The sequence below is a fragment of the Amphiprion ocellaris genome, chromosome 5 (assembly GCF_022539595.1).
Source record: "Amphiprion ocellaris isolate individual 3 ecotype Okinawa chromosome 5, ASM2253959v1, whole genome shotgun sequence".
In the NCBI taxonomy this organism is placed as follows: domain Eukaryota; kingdom Metazoa; phylum Chordata; class Actinopteri; family Pomacentridae; genus Amphiprion; species Amphiprion ocellaris.
In genome coordinates, this window is record NC_072770.1 from 29,570,240 (window position 1) to 29,585,780 (window position 15,541).

Genomic DNA, 15,541 nt, shown 5'->3' on the forward strand with positions numbered 1-15,541 from the left:
GTGGTTGGGGTCATTCTCTTGTTGGAACATCCAACTATGTCTAAGACCCAAACTTTTGGCTGAAGATTTTAGCTTTTCCTGAAGAATGTGGAGGTAATCCTCCCTCTTCATTAGCACCAGTTTGACTGGAAGCAGAAGAACCATCCATGACAGAAAATTAAGAGTGATAGAAGTCATTGGAGACTCAAGTTTGCCATGACATACATTGTTTTAGCAGTGTATGTGAACATTTGTTGGCAGCTGTACATTTTTGGCTACTTCTGCTTTTTGATACTTACAATAGACATTTCACTGCTATTGCTTTTGTAGCTACGTAGGATTGGATTTTGAAGCTTGGGAATCAGAATTTTTCCAATTTTTCCAATTCTGAGATGGTAATTTTGGAAGAAATCCGGAAAGCCGACTTAAACCGACACACCACTGTAAAATTGGAGAGAACTGGTGTAAATTTCATAGTAGAAGAATGCTTGAATCTTTTTTTTTTTATTAAAACATTGATTTTCGACAGTGTTGTTGACTTCAGATCATTCGATAACATGCCTGTATTTTCTCCTACTCATCTTTCCATGCGTAGTTACGCTTTTACCCAACATTACAGTTCGACCTACACACAGCAGAGTGCTGTGAGTGATACAGTCATGCGTCAGGGCGCGGAGCTGAAGGAGTTAAACAGATGTAGAATGGAGCGCTGAGCTGAGCTGAGCTGAGCTGCCATGGATCCACCTTCCCAGAGATGCGGCGCCTCCTCACACAGATGACTGGGGAACACAGGTAGTCTGTCCGGGCGGGCTCTCGGCATACTTGTTGATCTTCGGGCGAAATATGTGGAGCAGCAAAACCGGGGGATGAGGCAGTAGATCGTGCTGAAGATCTCTCTGCCATGTCGGAGACAGAGGACGGGGAAATGGATTGGGTTAGACCCTGGCAATAGCAAACCAATAACGACGCCTCCTGTTCTTTCTTTTTTTGAAGTGCTTCATCTGCGTTTGTGGCAGCGGATTGATTGTTCCCAGAGCGGTACGTGCTGATTTGATTCTGTGCAGGATGACAACAGCGACAACAACAACAGCAACTCACTACGGTATTTCGATTTAAAGCTCATTTCCATCTCTGGACTTTGAATGATATGCATACCTATCAATTGTAACAGCTCCTCGGTGGTATGTAGGAACACTCTGCATTCAAGCTGCACCAATATGGAGCCAAGCAGGCAGTATTTAGAAGAAAAAAAAACATGAGAAATGCTTAACGAGGGATAATTTGCATTCACCACGCTGCATTTTTTAGATGATCAGTAAACATCTCAGCCTATTGTGACTGTAGCTACGCAGAAGAGGAGGGGATGCTGTTTGTGTTGTGGTTTGTTTGATGCTGACCTGCTTTATTTAAAAGCCTTGGGTTGGATAAAACATGAGGGTGGAGGCTCCCCTCAAATTCCCGTTTAGTGTTTCCCGCAGCAGCCTGTTAGACTCATTACAACCGCTGTGTTGATCTTTATTCTACATGCGCATTGTGATGCATGTTGACACAGTCCCCAGGCCTAATCGTGTCTGTGAAGTGCTAGAAACTTTGTGTGGCAGTGATCAATGATCACATCTGCAGGCCTGCTGTGTTGTTGCGCGGGGGGGGAGGGGGCCTCCACGCTTTCACATGCAGACATAAATAAACACGATGTGCAGCTTCATAAAATGCAGGAGAAGGTGTGATCGAGGCTGTTTTTTTATTCCCTTGCCAGCCTGCCTGCGTTCCCAGGGGAGTGAGCAGCGCTTCCTGGTGTTTCAGCACCACTGAACTGGACAGCGCTCACTTTGTACCACACTCATCACTGTGCTGTCCTCCGTCCCACCCACAGCTCTGCATGGGCGTCGTATGAGCAGAGAGCGGCCAAAATGCTCGGGATGACAAACTGCTACATGCAAACAAATAGGTTGAATCAGGAGATCAGGACTTGTTATGTTCTCCCTGCAGATTGTGTGCAGCCACAAGCAGGAGAAATAGCTGTTTTGTTTTGCGTTAGGAGTGATATTTTACTATCAGTAATTCAGCCACCATGGAGTTGATGTGTCTAAAATTAAAGTCAGGACAAGTAGGTTTAATCCCTAATTTAATGTCCTAACTCCAATATCTAAACTTGCTAGTTTAATTTTCAATCATATTCATGATCTTTTTTCAAGTAAAAAAAGCACTTTGGCGCAATCCCTGTTGTTTTACATGTGCAGTTATAAAAAGGGTGACGACTTTAAAGTTTTACGTTCAACAAGATGAGTAACTGCAACTATTTGTCATCTTTGCCAAATATTTTCCCCCTGAATAGAAATGCATGAGTCTGCAGACCAGCTTTAGGCGTGAGTCATCTCAAGAACCCCCATCTTAGTGTATGTTTATCAGTGCTTCAGGAAGGGCTCCAGACTGCGACCAAAATGGTTGCATTTGCGACCTTTTTTTGAGAGAGTGAGAGTTAAAATTTCAAGTGGTCGCATTGTGCGAGGTCACGACGATCATTTAGCTGTATTTATGTCGCTGTACCCGGCACAGGCTGCATTGACCACAGTGATGGAAAGTAGTACTTCCATAACTTCGGTGTAATGCAGTCTTCATTCAAAGAAAAGACTGCGTGTAGAAAAAAAGTCAGTTTCATCCTGGACATATCTGACATTAGTTTAACTCTTTTCAAAGTCCTTTTTGGTCACACACCTGTCAGAGCACACCACTGCCTGTATTGTGGGGCGTTTAGGGAACGTTGGTAAATTGTAGCGTCTATCGGAAAGAAAATCTTCAGCAAGTGATGTGTTTAACCTGTGACAAGGTGACAGATGCGACCAAATGAGAAAGTTGGTCCTTCAGGAAATAATTTTAGAAGATTCGATGATGTGTAAAAATCCAACTTAGCTGCTCTAAAACCCATAAAACCTGTGATTTTCTGTTCTTGTCACTGAGATCCTGGTGTTTGGTACTGGATTTCTACCTGAGCAGGTTTTAAAGTAGTTATTTAGAAGTGCTGGGGAAATTATAGTTAATGAAGTCTCTCTCGGTGACTGGTTTCGATGATGGCAAGACAATAATAAGCCAGGCTTCCGTTTCGTGCGTTGTTCATATGTGAGTCATCTCAATAACCCCCATCTGTTCACCGAGGGTAGGTTTATTGTTGATTCAGGAAAGATTTTTTTTTAAAAATCTACCAGCACAATGCTATGAATAATAAGAATACCAGGAACTGATGGTGAAATTTCCTGACAAAAAAGGAAAAACACTGCTTGAAAGTAATGATTTGCAATCTTTCTTGCTTGAGCAATGCAACAAACAAATAATTTAGTCATTCTGGATTGTTTCGTTTGAACAATATGAAGGCCTGATATAGCTGCCATAATTGTTATTATTGTTCAGAAATGCATTTGATATGATTTGTATATTTTATTTTGTCAAGTGATTATTTTTATTTTAACTGCTCAAGGGAAGCACTTTCTGTTTCATGCCGCAAGGGGGACACTTTTACGTGTGACACATATGATTTGGTTTATCGATGTATTATAAAGTTGTTCAAGACGCACATCCAGCCATAAGAAAGGCATAACGTCATACAGGGACTGAAAGGTGACGTTTGCAACGGTAAACTCTTTTTGTTTGAAGGAACATTTTTCTTTTTGATCATTTTTGTGTTTGTGACGAAGCGGACTCATTCCCTCTTTGCGTAAATGCGGCCAGCGAGGTTTGTGTCAAATGTTTACATTGTTTACTTACCTTAAGTTTAGTCTCACCGCTAATATGCATTTATGTATGTTTTGTATAAATTTGTGTATGTTTGACAGTTCGACGGTGGGTTTGTATGGAGTTAACTGAAGTCAATAAACCCGTCAGTGCTACAAGAACCATGGTCTCGTCTAATTCCTGGAGGGAGTGATACCTGAAGTTATAAAATCATACAGAAATCAAGTTTAAGTTCATTTGACAAATATAATTCTATTTTCTCTGTTAAATCTACTTCTATGCTGTCAAATTTCTCTCACCCCCAGGTTGGGAACTCGTGCACTGGGATCCAAACAGCAAACTGTGATCACAATGTGACTCTGAGATTTGGAACCAGTCTTTTCTTACTAATGGTTTCTTTTTGTTTTCTCATTTCTTTAGATACCATAATGAATGAAAAGAAGATCTACTGTAGTCCATAGCCCTGGCTCTTTACATGCTTCCTCAAGTTAAAGTCATCATGGAGAAATCCCTGGCAGAGTTAAATAAAGCTGGCTCCCGGTCAACATCATCACTGCCACCTGAACCTGTGGACATCATTCGCAGCAAGTCATGTTTCCGCCGGGTCAGGCTGAATGTCGGGGGTCTCCCACATGAGGTCTTGTGGCGAACATTAGACAGGTTACCACGAACACGTTTGGGAAAGTTAAGAGACTGCAACTCCCATGAATCTCTGATGGAAGTGTGCGATGACTACAACCTTGAGGAGAATGAGTACTTTTTTGACCGACACCCGGGGGCGTTCACGTCCATTCTGAACTTTTACCGGACGGGGAAGCTGCACATGATGGAGGAAATGTGCGCCCTGTCGTTCAGTCAAGAACTCGACTACTGGGGCATCGACGAGATCTACCTGGAGTCATGCTGCCAGGCCAGGTACCACCAGAAAAAGGAGCAAATGAATGAGGAGCTCAAACGAGAGGCGGACAATTTGAAAGACAGAGAGGGAGAAGAATTTGACAACACTTGCTGTGCTGAAAAACGAAAGAAACTCTGGGACCTCCTGGAGAAGCCCAGCTCATCTGTTGCAGCAAAGGTAATTGTCGTGGGATGTTGGGTGTAAGTTGAGTGTGTGATTCACTGAAGTAGTCTTCTGGTGTGACAACGGCCCAACAGACAAACACACAGAAACATGTAAACGCATACAAACATTTCCTTTGTTAATGGGTGCTGCTTGTCAATATCTCTACAACTATTTGACAGATTGATTACATTCATGGCTAACTTTTGACGAACTTCAAGCACATTGATACCTTAAAATTTCCTCTTGTGCCATGCACATTTCAAATCAAAGTTTGTCAAATACCTTGGATCATCAGCAGAGTACCTGCAAAATCCATGAGATTCCCATCAGCCTCAGCTGTACCTGACATTCAGTGCTACTTAGTGTACTTTAACATGCTAACATGGCAAACTAAGGTGGGGAAACATATCTGCTGACAAGTATTAGGGAATAGTTCTTAAAACTGGATCTCTAACTGGGGAAATGAAAATCAAACACCCCAAACTTCTATCTTTAAAGGTACTTGGCGATTTTATGTGATATTCTGACTGAATTGTGTCAAGTCTTTCATAGCCAGACTTGTATATCTACAGCAATGTTTCAACACCACTGACTTCACATAAAGATGGACAAACCTTCCATGGCTTCACCCATAGGTTTCCAAAATAGAAGTTTTGAAGCTAAGTGTGGTGACAGTGTGAGTGGAGCTGAACCATCAACCAGCCGTGCAACATCTCTGGGCTATGAACTGTCCTATAAAGGCACCGGTCTGTCACTCAAAGCTGCCACATTCTTAATTATGGATAACATTAAGCCTGAATATAATTGAAACCATTGAGATATATATAAATTCAAACTGGTGCAGTTATCATGAACTAGGAAGTTAGCTATCACCATGTAAATGTAAATTTCTGCTGTAAAGTTTGGCACTTTATTATGGGAGTTTATGGGTACTGAACTCACTTTTGGAGCCAGCCTCAAGTGGCCATTCAAAGTACTACAGTTTTTTGCACTTCTGCCCTGGCTTCATTTTTCGTCCCCAAAGATGGCTTGGTCAGTGCAGGAGAACGATCTGGCTGCACCACATTATGGTTCTGCTACAGGGGGGGAAAACAATCATTTGGGTCATGATAAGCCCAGGATACACAAATGGTGCCTCTGCAATATAGCTGTGGGAGGTAAAGTTATAATAGAAAATGCTAAGAAAAATTCAACTCCATCCTCCGAAAAAACCAAGCAGGCCTGCATTATAGAACGATAGAAAGTTTTGTCCAAACTTGCCATTTTAAATGTTTATGTTACTGGCTCGGAGACTGTTGTTCATGTAGCAAAAGTGATGTCTAAAATGGTAACTTGCACTTAACAGAAGGTGAGGAGAAGGCCGCGCAGGATATGCAACCAATGGTAGTCTTCTAACCACAGTCTACATCCAGTGAGTCAGACCAGGTTGTATCCAATTAAGCTGACGTAGCGAATATTCACATGCTGCCTGCCATAAGGAGGCAGGTTTTGTTTACATTTGATGTTGTGAGTCGTTTAATGCTTCAAGCTCAGAATCTGAAATGTTCAACTGGGAGATTTCTGACCTCTGACGTGAATGTAATGCAGCATAAATAGCCTCACAGAGACACTAGCACTGCAGTAGCCTCTTCGTTTGCTCAATATATGTATTTAATCATTACTGAGAGACCTACCATTAAATGCCTGTGAATGGAACCACCACCCTTATGTGACTAATGTTACATGTAAGTAATATGTGATAACTGACACTAAATGCACTGGAGCTTATCAGATCCACTGTCACATTTTAAAGAAAATTTGTGGTCACACAAAATGGATGAATCTGGACATCTCTGAATGTTGCTTTTGCTGTTTACTGTTTTGTTTCTTTCAAGGCTGGAACACAAAGCAACGGGTGGAAATTGCAGAAAAAGCCTGCGGATGTGATTTATTAGTGTGGGATGTGTGGGCTATTATCTGCAGTTATTGTTATTCAAGACCTGGAAAGACCTTAACAGTCAGATGAGTTTAGTAACAGTAAAAGCTGTGGTCTGGCATATGGTTCATTATCAGTATCTCCTGTAATGCTTTCAAAAATACAGCTGTGCCATTCCGTTCTCTAATGCAGAACAATCATACACACAAATACACAAAGATACAAATTTTCTTGCATGCTACACGTGAAATGCTTGCATATCTGGTTCTGGAGGTAATTTCTTTGTAATATTCTCTGCATACTGTTGTTTGTTTCTGACAGCCCCACCCTGCATCATTCTGAGTCAATTGGATTTGAGATATTCTGCAGGAGCCTGGGATATTTAATTATAACTTTGTGCAGATAAACAAGAGGTCAGAAACAATTTAGATTTGTTTGCATCTTTGAGATAAATCGGTGTCTGTGAAAAGCGCTTTTGATCAACAGAAGACAGTTCTGACATGTCAGTGCTGCAAATATTTTAATTAACAACAAGCAGGGAATGTTAGAAACCCAGAAACGGTTTGTAGCTAAGTCATGCTCGTGATTAAGAAAGAAGCAAAGAAAGCAGTCTGGTCAACCTGCGCTCTATTAGAAAAGAAGAGATTTGACAGTATAGCAGCTGCTAGAATTTAAACCCCGTGTGGTTGTGTGTTAATATTATTCACCATTTGGTTGAATGAGCACACAATGCTGCATTTTGTTTCTGGGAGCCATGTGTTGAATAATTACAGGCCTCACTCTAGTGCTCATTATTTTCTTATCTGAAGGCCACATCTGCCAACTTCTATCAGCTGTACCCACCTTTAGTCAGTGCAAAAGACATGTTTGGCCCTCAGCAGGCCTTTCACAGAGCCACACCTGCAACTACAACCTGGGAGACCACAGCAGTGCTAAACATGAACCACCTTTGATCACACTCTTCTAGACTGGATTGGAGGGATGAAAGAGGGCGCTGCCTCTTTCCAACACTGTTTTAAGGCGAGCGTGCTGTTCTGTTCCTTGTTTGGCTTGCGGCTATCACGGTATGGGAAGCGGACATGAATCTATTAGCAATTTGCACCGGCTAATGCGTTGCAATGAGGAATTGTGAGAACTCTCAGCTCTAACCCACAAGCAGGCTGCAATGAGTTCTGTGAGTCTGTCAGTGAGACGTCTTCTTCTTCATAGGAATCAAAGCGATGCAAAATCAATGTTGATTGTGTTAGAGCGAAGAAAGTGCTGTAGCTTACAAAAAAGAGATGACCACTCTGAGTTGACTATTCGTTGCCGCCTACATTAACACACCCTTTTATCTGCAATTTATCAGAATATCAGTAGCAAACTGTTTTGAAGTGCTTAACCAAGATGGGTGCTCCATTTCAATTAATGATGCAGCAGATTGCTTATGCAGTGTTTCCAGTAAATCTGTAAATCTTAATATCTATGAATTGATGAGCATTACCAGTGCACTCACATTAAAAGGGTTGAGCCGTGCTTTTAATTCACATCATTTCTTGGTTTGGCATCATTATAACACTACAGCAGGAGGACGGCGTGCCATAAAAAAAAAGAGAAACCTTGACGTTGCAAGAAGCAGAGTTTATCAATTCCTCATTAGCTTAAATGGGCAATGTGAAACCACGGACCAGGCTACTAAAAGCATTGATAGGTTGATAAATTGTCTTAGGTATTTTTTTAATAGGCTGGAACAAACTGTGGGCGTGTCAAGCGGTCCGACGTCAACCACAGACTGTCCCAGTGTTCACTCATCACCTATGCTTTCCTGTTCTGGTTCAGATACGGGAATGTAAGTGTAACAACCCATAAACAGATGGTGAATGGTAGAGATGAGCACAAAACAAATGGTTACCAAGCAACAAAAGTACAATTTTGCCATCATTGAAAGAGTGGGTATTGAACATTAGAGTAGATGTGTTTGTGATTGTGTGTGTGTGCGTGTGTGAGTGAGTGTTTCTCCTGCGTAGTTACTGTATTTTAATGCTTGTACAAAGCAACACGGGAAGGTGAGCAGTAGCTGCATTATTTTGTCAAGACGTTTCAGAGAAAAAAGCCAGTGTTGCTGTCGTTGTTTTCTCTGCCCTGCTGTCCTTCCTGTCTTCTTTCTCTCCCCTCCCTGGCTCATATCTCTCATTCCTTCCTTCCTCCTTTCTTCAGGCTCCTCCGCTATACCTCTGACTAAATGTCAGGAAAATGTCACATTAATTATTCTCCAGGAGACTCTGGGCCCAATTTGAAGCTTGCCTCTCTCTGTTTACATTCTTTGTAAGCCACACTATTGTCTGTCTCTGGCTCAAATCAGATTTGAGTCACCATAAAATAAGATTGTGTCTGATCACCGGCAACACGGTGCTTGACAGTCAGATTGGCACCAAGAAAAGTCCTTTCCACCTGCAGTGGCATTCATGTAACATTATGTCAATTTTGGCTGGTTTCTGCCATTAATAATACTAGAAATGTAATTCGTCACCATATTAGGTTGCTAAGAACATAGCTTATTGTCACTTACAAGCAAAACAATAATGCAAAAAGTACAAATGTAGATAAACATCTCCCAAAAAATTATTTGAATGCTGTCATATATAATTCACAATAATTAGTAAATTTGATTTGGAAATGTAATGTCATTCTTCTCCCTGGACACCCATTGCTGAGTGACTCAGACACACCAAGCATGACTGTAAATAATCACATTTGAGATCGTTTTCACAAACATTTTTACGATTCTGTTTGATGCTTAGCGGAGACGTGGAATCTAGTATTAAGATGGGTTAGGCTTCAAACAATTTACAGCAGAAACCAAAAGCCAAACATGGATATTGCCTTCATTTTTGTCCTCTGCATCCAAAAATGGGGAATTACCTGTTCCTGTTCCGTCAGCAAGCATTGTGCATCAGATGGCAGGCAACAAATTCCAATTATGCTCCTCTCATGTCACACCTAAGATGACATATAAATGTGGTTTGGCTATAGTCCCACTCATAAATCAGTCTACAGCAGAATCCAAGACAACAAGCAGCCAGTCTAGAATCTATCACTGTTTCTGACAGCTGGATAGTCACAACTGGCCAGATGATGTATAGGGTGCAATAAACATTCAAGACGAGAATGGAGTGTCCTAATTCAGGGGCTCGATCATCCAGAGTCTGCATACTGAACACGTCATAAAAGCCTGTACCATCTTATAGGATCCAAATGTCTGTTATAAAAAATGTCTTTTGATTGTACTTTTTTTTTTTTTTTTTTTTTTTTTTACAAATCCTGTAAACTGTTTTTGAACAGGTTTGGAGCATTTATGCAGCACTCCTCATCTATTTTTTGGTCTCTTAGAGGCTTGCCAGGCTTTTTGGGGGGAGGATGCGCATGTTCTGTCTGGCCTTCATATAAGGTCAAGTCCTGAATAGTTCATAACAGTTTTGAGACAAGTTTTACAAGCTTGTCATACTCTTAATACAGTACATGTCAAGACCACCGATGACCTTCTTTTAAAAACTTGCACAGCAGCTACTCAGTCTTAGTTAGGTTTTAGTGCTTTTGACAGGATTCATATGTGCAATTTGTCACACAACCCAAAAACTTGTTTATATATTTAGATTTTCACTCTGTTTATACTTCTCTTACAGAATCTTCTTATGTTTCATTGTGGTGTCCCTCAAGTGTCCATTGTGAGCACATTGTTGTTTTCAGTGTATACGCTTTCCTTTTGTCCGTTAGTACAAAACTATAATGTCCTATTTTCTTTATATGCAGACGATGCAGGCTTATATGTTCCAGCACAAACTAACATGTTTTTTGGTCTAACATATTATTCTTGTCTTCCATTAAATGCTGGCTTTTCTGAAAAATACTTAAAACTTGACCATAATAAATTATTTGCACTAACAAGCTAGGTTACCTGTTATTAACTATTAAATCAGTTGCTAGAAACCTTGGGGTTATTTTTGATGAAAATTTATGTTTTGAGGAGTGGTGTTTTGCATATGCAGTTTATAAGTAAAGTATAATGTTCATATATATTTGTTAGTTCTAGTCAGTAGTCACTGAAAACTTTCTTTGCAATCTGATTATTCAGTTTTGGGAGACAAATTTAACCAAGTTTGGTGCCCTAGAGAGATGCTTACAGCATGTATAAAAAAATTAAAAAGAGATTGTTTATAGCAAAGTATGGCAACATGTCCTATGTTCAGTATTTTGTGTGTTTAAATGGAAATTTTTACCCTTGGAGGAAAAGGGGTGTCCTTTTATGAATTATTACTTGGGTTTCTCTATCTCTATAACATTACTTTGCAAAGTTGCTGCTTCACTATGTGAAATGCCCTGAGATGACTTATGTTGTGAATTGGCGCCGTATAAATAAAATGTAACTAAATTATGAATTAACATTCATCCTGTGGAGTTCATGAATATCTAGTGAACAACATCATCATTTATGCAAGGCAAAAACAAAAACACCAAACATTTATATACATTTTCTAATCTCTAAAGTCCTCATAGCAGTTACAGGAGCCACTGATGAATATTTTAACCCCTCCCCATCAACCCCCAGCTATTCGATTATGAACACTGTATGTGTCGACGAGGCAGCTGCAGAGTTACCTTTTTGAATATCACTATCAGCCTTTAAATCCTGAGTGTTGCAGGGACCACAGAGAAAGAGAGAAGAAAGTATCAAGTATCTCATGTAATTTTCTGGCAGGAAACTGTTGAGTGACCATGCAATACCAATGCCATCAACTGTGCTTGATAGAGGATTAAGGTGAGAAATAACACATCAGGGCTTTCCAGGTTATTTGTCCATGTTGTCGGGGTTTGTGTGCTGCAGAGATGCAGGGTGAGATGATGTGTAGTCGTAGATTGAGTGCCTCAGCATTTGCTTTCGTACTGGTAGCTCTCTCTCCCTGTCACACTGTCTCCACGTCAACAGCTTTGCCTCTGAGCGTCTCTTCTAACTTGCCCTGAAGTCAAATCCAAATGCAGCTTTAAAAACCCAACTGCAACCTTTGAGGGTTAAAGTTGACATAAACTCAAAACCTCAGATGTTACATGGTCGATATTTCGGTTTAGCCATAGTACCTAATCTGCATATTGATTATTGACAAGGCAGAGCTAAATGAATTGACTGCCTGCTCTCACCTATAACCAATTGTTTTGTCACTTTTAAGTGCCCAGGCACCTATATTTGCATAGGTGTTCTGATGCAGTGAAACCCTATCCCTGAGTTTTTAATGGATTTTATGATGAAATTAAATGTAAAAATACCTCACTGTCTCTACTTCCTCTTACTCTAAACCCCCCATTACACCCAGACACACACACAATGAGGTAGCCTACTCAGACAGAGTGAAAGCCTGCGGAGATTAAAGCTGACATTCAGAGTAAAACGCTCTTTAGATTAGTATAATTAATGTTATTACTCTCCCTTATGACTGTATGTGTCAAAAATATATTAATGAGCATTTGTGATGGTAAAATAGCTGATAGATCCTGCAAACACACATTTAAAGACCTGAGCTGCTGTTTTTAGAATATTATCGAGAACCTTTTTGCCAATACAAACAAAAACATATTTTTAGTCAAGTTTAGATCTATGATACTCATTTTTTAAGGTTCACTTATGTGTTCAAGAAAGATTTGAGCCGGAAAGTGGCCCAACATTTAGTGAGATGGATGATGCACATTGAGGATTTATGTATCTGCTGAGCAATTATGATGATGATGATCTGTTAATGCTGCGAGATGGCTTCCTTCCTTATCCTGCATCCTCTCTGCCAACATCATTTGCATATCACAATAATGGTTTATAGCCTTAAAAAAATCCTGTTAAAAGCAATGATGAAGATGTTTCTCCTTGAATATGTAGAAGACTTAAACAACATTATGAGAAAAGAGGTAAACAATATATTTTTTGATAATATGAAAGGCAAGTTAGTTTGGTTAATTTGCCAAGAGCAGCTTTGTTAGGGTATATGACTTTAATTTAAACATGAATTGACTTTTTTTGTTTGTGTTAGCCAGTAAATCCAAGTGAGGTAAGCTGCAAACACTGATATACATAGATATAGTTAGCAAATTACTCCTGTCTCTCAGAAAAGATGTTCCTATACAGCAAACAAGGACTAAATGTAATGACTGATGACTACACAAAATAATCACAAAATTGGAATAAAAAAGCACGTAAGACAACTTCTAAATATTAAAAGTAAAGCTATGGCTATAAATAAATGTGGTGTTTATCATATAGTCTCATTTTATGTCTTAAATGTTGAGTGTATTTGTTGTGTAATGAATATGTGAAGCACATATAAACTTAAAAGTAGTGTCACTTAGTTTCTGCTGCCAAAGCAGAGAGGAGTAGAGAAGGAAAGTCATTAATGTCTGCTCAGGTCTATCTGCCTGAAATGCTGCATTTATAATCACAGGAGCTAATTAACAGTGTATGGATTTTTTTTCCAGTGAAAGATAACAGAGAGTTTAGTGTTTGTTTTCCATTATCGTCGCAAAGTTCTTGGCTACAGTGATAGAATACGATGTAGAAGCATCAGCACTGTCAGGAATCCTACCTGCAGTAAAATAGTCTTTAATCTCTTTTAATGAAAATGGAGCTCTATCTGTCATTATGTATGTGATGCCACACACCAGCTCTCCATTTATTAGAAGCTCTGTTATAAAAATAAAAAAAAATCAGACTGAAAATAGAAACACTGCAACAGTGAAGCGCTTTGAGTCACCTGAAAAAAAAATCTGTTGTTCTCGTCATAGACTCCTTTTTTTGCTTTCATGTTACAATCCTGTAACAACTCTATATTTTCAATTAGAGAGTGATCAGATTGTTCACAAGTTCTGATCTGATACTCTGAAGTTAACTAGTGGGTGAGTCATGCGGCACATGTTACCATGGTGATCTTTCCCAGTTAAAGGGGAGCTTTCTGAGGCTGGAAAACATGATTTTAGCTCAAAGATAGCTGGTGAATCCATCAATTTAGCTCCTGGAGATATGTTTGGATGTCCAGATGCATTTCATTTCTCTTTAAGAAAATATCTAACCCCTTATGGTCCATTATGGTTTGTAAGCTAGTGACTTGGTTTGTCTGTTTTACTGCAGTGTTTGTAGGTAGCGTTCAATGGGAATATCAATATATAACTGGAAATAATAATAATAATAATAATAATAATAATAAATAATAAATAAGAAGAAGAAGAAGAAGAAGAAGAAGAAGAAGAAGAAGAAGAAGAAGAAGAAGAAGAAGAAGAAGAAGAAGAAGAAGAAGAAGAAGAAGAAGAAGAAGAAGAAGAAGAAGAAAATAAAAAATAACGAAAGCACCAAAAGTGTTATGTCACATTTATGAAAATGACTACAATAAATTTAAATAGAGGATAAAACCATTAAAGCAAGCGTAAAGATATTATTATTATTGCTAATAATAATAATAATAATAATAATAATAATAATAATAATAATAATAATAATAATAAATAAAATAAATACGTAAATAAATAAGCAAGAGTAAAAAACAATAAATTTGACAACATTACAGAAAAGCAAGTCTATCAAAATTTACTTGAAGAAATATTTTATAAGAAGATACTAATCCTGAAAGCCTAATGCCTCGTAAAAAAATAAAATAAAATAAACAGCTGCTGGCTGCATCTGGAAAAAACGTCCATGAAAATGAGCAAAATCAGTAAATGTAAATGAGCTGAAAGATGCTCTAACTCTCCCTTGATAGGAGCTACAGGGTGATAACTCTCTGTGGGGTTGTTAATACAAATGAGCCATTTGAGTTTATCCATGTTTAAACAAAATCATTGATTATTGCATATTTAAGGTTATTTATACAGTAAAAGTTTCAACTTTCATTAACCCAGCTCTAGTTGAAAGTGTTTAATTGTTTTGTTTTCAAAGTCAGCTGCTACTGGTCTGATTGTTACAGTAAGAATAATGCATGAAATCACAGCTTCACATTTTACACATTTAAGCTCAGAGAAACACAAACTTTATAAAGAGGAAAACACTCAGTAAAGTGCAGATGTCCACTAAAGCCTGATAATCATCCATTCAGAATGAATGTTTGACCTGATGGAAACAGGGAGGTACATGCATCATTGTGCATCATAAACATGTAACTTCAGGTCAAGACAATATATTTGAGCTGATGGTAACAATAGAGGGAAAAATCAAGGAAGTCTCCAAAATCAGTTCTCTTGGAGAAAATTTCATACAGATTCAGATAAACAAACAAGTAGGTGAGTGGAGGTGATTATACAACCATCCTGGAAGTAGTTAATGCCATTTAATCTGAAAATTCTGGCCATATCAACAGAGACAGGAGGATGAAACTACAGCGAATATTATTGAGCTCACAATTATTGGTTACACAAACTGATCAGTATAACTGGTTAATGATGAACAGAAGTTTCGGAAAGAATTTGGGAATATGCAGTAACAGTTTTAACGCTGCGCTGCATATTTTATATTCATTCACTGTTAATGTGCAGAGGTTTGATGCCGTAGTTGTCGAGTTGTGTTTCTGAGTATTTTATAAGTCATGTCATGCATTTTGTAGTGGATGGATCAGGATCTGTAGTGTCATCTCAGCTTTTCAGGCTTACACTGGGGCACAGCTTTGGTATGTTTCACTGCTGCAGAATAGTTGATGAGACACGGGAGGCGGTCAAGAATTGTGCATCGCCTTTGCAAAGCCAGACAAGCTACTTTGTTCATTCAATTTGAAGTCGTGCTGTTACGTGAGCACTGAGCGAAAGACACTGAGACATCACCGTCTCCAAGAGAAGAGAACCCTGAGGGGCAAAAACTGTAA

General features: G+C 39.1%; 1 protein-coding gene and 1 long non-coding RNA gene across 4 annotated transcripts in view; one reads left to right on the top strand and one right to left on the bottom strand.

The window, feature by feature from the left end:
• Positions 1-15,541, bottom strand: part of LOC129348952 (uncharacterized) — a 74,258-nt gene that overhangs the window by 22,096 nt on the left and 36,621 nt on the right. The window lies entirely within an intron of this gene.
• Positions 1-15,541, top strand: part of kcnb1 (potassium voltage-gated channel, Shab-related subfamily, member 1) — a 49,120-nt gene that overhangs the window by 13,336 nt on the left and 20,243 nt on the right. The window contains exons 1-3 of one of the 3 annotated variants that reach the window (XM_023280329.3): positions 568-771; positions 973-1,081; positions 4,126-4,780. In XM_023280329.3, the coding sequence (XP_023136097.2) occupies positions 4,181-4,780 (600 nt within the window). In that variant the 5' untranslated portion in view covers positions 568-771; positions 973-1,081; positions 4,126-4,180. Of the gene's footprint in view, positions 1-564; positions 1,082-4,125; positions 4,781-15,541 lie in introns of those variants that run through there. The other 2 variants (XM_055010720.1, XM_055010721.1) reach the window with 2 other exon arrangements.